Source organism: Magallana gigas, chromosome 5, assembly GCF_963853765.1.
Source record: "Magallana gigas chromosome 5, xbMagGiga1.1, whole genome shotgun sequence".
In the NCBI taxonomy this organism is placed as follows: domain Eukaryota; kingdom Metazoa; phylum Mollusca; class Bivalvia; order Ostreida; family Ostreidae; genus Magallana; species Magallana gigas.
The window spans coordinates 33,562,826-33,566,434 of record NC_088857.1 but is presented as its reverse complement, the minus strand read 5'-3'; the positions used below and the strand labels follow the sequence as shown (position 1 = coordinate 33,566,434).

Genomic DNA, 3,609 nt, shown 5'->3' with positions numbered 1-3,609 from the left:
TCATTGGTTAGTCATATTACGTAACTACATGTAGTCTCCTTATATACGAGCTTTGATTTTTGGATACCTAAAATTCATTAAAAAAAAAAAAAAAAAAAAAAAGAATTTATCATGGTCGCGATTTTGGTCAAAATTATTTTTCCGATTTTAATTTTTACAATGCCTTAATAATTCATTTTTAATAGGAAACCAAAACTTGAGTGTCATTCGTTGAGTTATTAGCGAGTTACAGAGATAACAATTCTTTGCTATGTAAACAAACTTTTTGTTTACATTTTGAGTGTTGAAGTAAAAATTCCAGTTTTATACCTAGAATGAATGTAAAGCGTTTGAAGATGCTTATTTATGCTTAAAACGAGTAAGAAGATAGACAAATCAGCTTGAAATACGGGTTTGCATCCATGTGTGAACGTATATTTATAATTTTGAGGAGAAAGATAAGAAGCTCTTGTCATTTATTTACAGTGGAAGCGATATTTGTCCATATCATTGGTTAATCATAATTAGATAAAATTATCATATAACGTATCTAGTCTCCTAAAAATAACTTATTTGTGCATATACCGGTACAACCTTTGATTTTTAAATACCTCGAATAAAATTTTTTTTATCATTATACCTTTAAACAGTTTATACCATATCAAATCTTCGAAAAATGTAGTTTTCTTGTCTTAGAATTGAAAATGTAGTGCATTTGAAATTATTATGCCTTTTTAAGTTATGTTCATCGAATTAAAGTTAGTGTTTGAGTATCAAATTACCACTAATTGTTTTTAGTATATCAATTATGTGTTGGCGGATAAAAAACCAACATCCAATAATTTGAAGCAATTGCTGCCATTATTAACATAAAGAATATTCGAATTTCTTAATCAGAGTTAACAATATAATAAAAATGTACCAGGAATTGTCAATAAATAATTATAATCTGCAACGTTTCCGACAAGCACATAAATTGTCAGATGAATCAAATAACGATACATGTCTAGTTTCTGAACAAAAATCAATTACTTGTATAAATCTAAAATCTTTCAATATTATGTCACCAAATAATAAGTCTAATCAATAACTGTTACTGGTATTTTATGGGTTTACGGCATGAAAGAATATAAAAAATCTCTGCTAAATTTCAGTATTTCAAATACTTCTAATGTTTGAAAATATATTTTCATTTAAGCGTTTCCGTTTAGGAAAATAAATTTCAATCTTTTTGCGATATTCAAAATTTTAATTAAGAATTGACAACTTCTAAAGATTTAGGTCATTTGCAAGAAATGTTCAACAGAAAAATCAAAATTCAAAAAATAATTTAATATAAAAGTACACACAACAGAAACAAGATTCAATTTAACCCACGCAGGCTTGTCCCTGACACCCACATGTAAAAGCTACGGAGGCACAGGGCCCAGATCCAATAGGCTCACAAATACCTAAAAAAACGAGCAATAAACAAATAAATGATACTTATTACGCAGGTTACAAGGAAGTTAAAAACAAATCGATAGAAAACTAAAATCTATGAAGAGTTTAGATCTAGGAAAGTTTTGCCATAGATATCAGCAAAATTAGCATTGCCATCAGCTGTTCAGTACAATATCAAACAATGCTATATATTTGGTTCATTCCTCCTTGGGAGAAATCTTACCAGGATGACCTGTGGATGAACGTTCAGGTGTAGCTCCTGCGGTCCAGACACAGTTCGGGTCTCCTAACTCCGCGCCATTTGACCTGCCGTCTCCATCCGAGTCTGCACGACAGAGGTCAGCGGTCCACACGTGACCAGCAGCGGCGAAGGCCTAGCAAACAGGCAACAGGGTACGGTTATTTTTTCTGTATAACTTTATTGTTAGAACCACAGGGGCCAAGCACGTTTTAACATTGATTTCAGTGTAACCATGAATAAAGAAAGGGGTCGAACTCATGTCATGGGCAAATTCCCATCGTGAGCCCTGGACCGGTAAATGTCCGAGTAAAAATAAACTGGCGACTTCGAGAGAATAATGACGTATATCTCCGCTATTTTACTACCCATCAACTTGAAATTCGGCATGAGTGTATCTTAGACATTACTTTTCTGAAAAATACATGCATATTGCAAGTGTTGTAAAAAATAATTGATTTATTAGGCTTTTGAAGCGAGCTGGTAGTTTTTTTTATTTCTTTATTTATGGTAACATTGAAATTAATGTTAAAACGGGCTTGGTCCTTCTGGTTAGAACCTTATGTGAACTTGGAATAATAGGTTTCGATTTATTTTTATCACGTTTTATACCTACATGTATTTTTTATCCAATATGGTTTTTGTTTTTCTTTTGAATATATCTTTACTCTGAATGTACATTAATGTAATTATGTAATTTGTACAGTATGTAGTATGAACTAGTTTTATGACGTTGGCAAAATAATATATTTTTTTAAAGAAATATTCTTGAAACAATGTCAATTATATCAACAAACATATCACACCTGACTCAGGTGTGATATATTTGTTGATATAATCAGGTGTGATATGTTTTTTGATATTACTGACATTATTCACTTGCAAGGATAATTCTGAAGAATTAACCTATTTTGCGAACGTCATAGAATTACTTAATGCAAAATGCGAAAATACCGCTTAATAAGGCATTAAAAGCATTTAAGAAAATTCTTCTACCAGAGCAAATGGATTTTTCTCTATTGTGTGGTGATCGGGATTATAGTGTCCCACGGCTTCCCAAAATGATGTCCCACATGGATTAAACACAGCATAACCGTTGGGGATAGCGTCCCTGTAAGACGGGCGAGCGGATACAACTATTAATCCAAACAGGCATAACACTAGTTTGATCATTTTGAGTTTCTTTTACTCGACGAGACAGGAATTGTCTAGTTTAGGTCAGGCACAATTCTTATATATAAGCTGATAAATGGTTTCGTCCTCACACGCGGCGTAATTGTAATCTCAAGTCATTGATTCAAACTATATATAGAGTAATGTGTACATATACATGTCGTGGCACATATTGACATAATTTGACACAGTTTCTAGACACCAGACAGATTTTTTCGTCAGATCACTAATAGAGTTCATCACTAATTGAGTTCACGTACGTGTTCAAACATGTATGTGAAACCACTATGCACATTATACCTCCAAATATGTGATACTCTTAATTACTTATTGATTTACTAACTGCCCATTGTTGTAAAAAAATCATGATTGATATCGTGCTCTTAAAAGTAATGACCAAAATATTTTGAATAAAACATTTAATTGCTGATGCGGTCAAAATAGAAAAAAATGTTTTTGAATCGACAATATTTAAGTTGAATGATCTATGTTGCTATAATGCAGGCTACATTACCTTATCTCCTTGCCTAAATGTATATACATGTATTTGTATCCTTTATGCAACGCATTGTAAAGGTGTAAATTTAGGGATTCTTTTCATTATAGTTTTCTGTAATGATTTTGAGGAAGAAGTCTTCTCGTTATCAGCTATACTATTTATATAACGAAATTTATGAAATTTGTCGAACAGATCATATATCCAAAAGACTGTATCAGTTTAATCAAAGTTGACCATTTCGTTTTCGCATCAAGGTCAGGTCAAGGTCACTACATTT

General features: G+C 31.9%; 1 protein-coding gene across 1 annotated transcript; it reads right to left on the bottom strand.

The window, feature by feature from the left end:
- Positions 1-1,290: 1,290 nt before the first annotated feature.
- LOC136269520 (temptin-like) lies at positions 1,291-2,879 on the bottom strand. Its single transcript, XM_066084628.1, has 3 exons — positions 2,657-2,879; positions 1,646-1,796; positions 1,291-1,430 (listed from the first exon to the last, which is right to left on the bottom strand). Exons 1-3 carry the CDS (start codon positions 2,831-2,833, stop codon positions 1,348-1,350), a joined length of 411 nt encoding a protein of 136 aa, XP_065940700.1. The 5' UTR covers positions 2,834-2,879; the 3' UTR covers positions 1,291-1,347.
- Between the last annotated feature and the right edge of the window lie 730 nt (positions 2,880-3,609).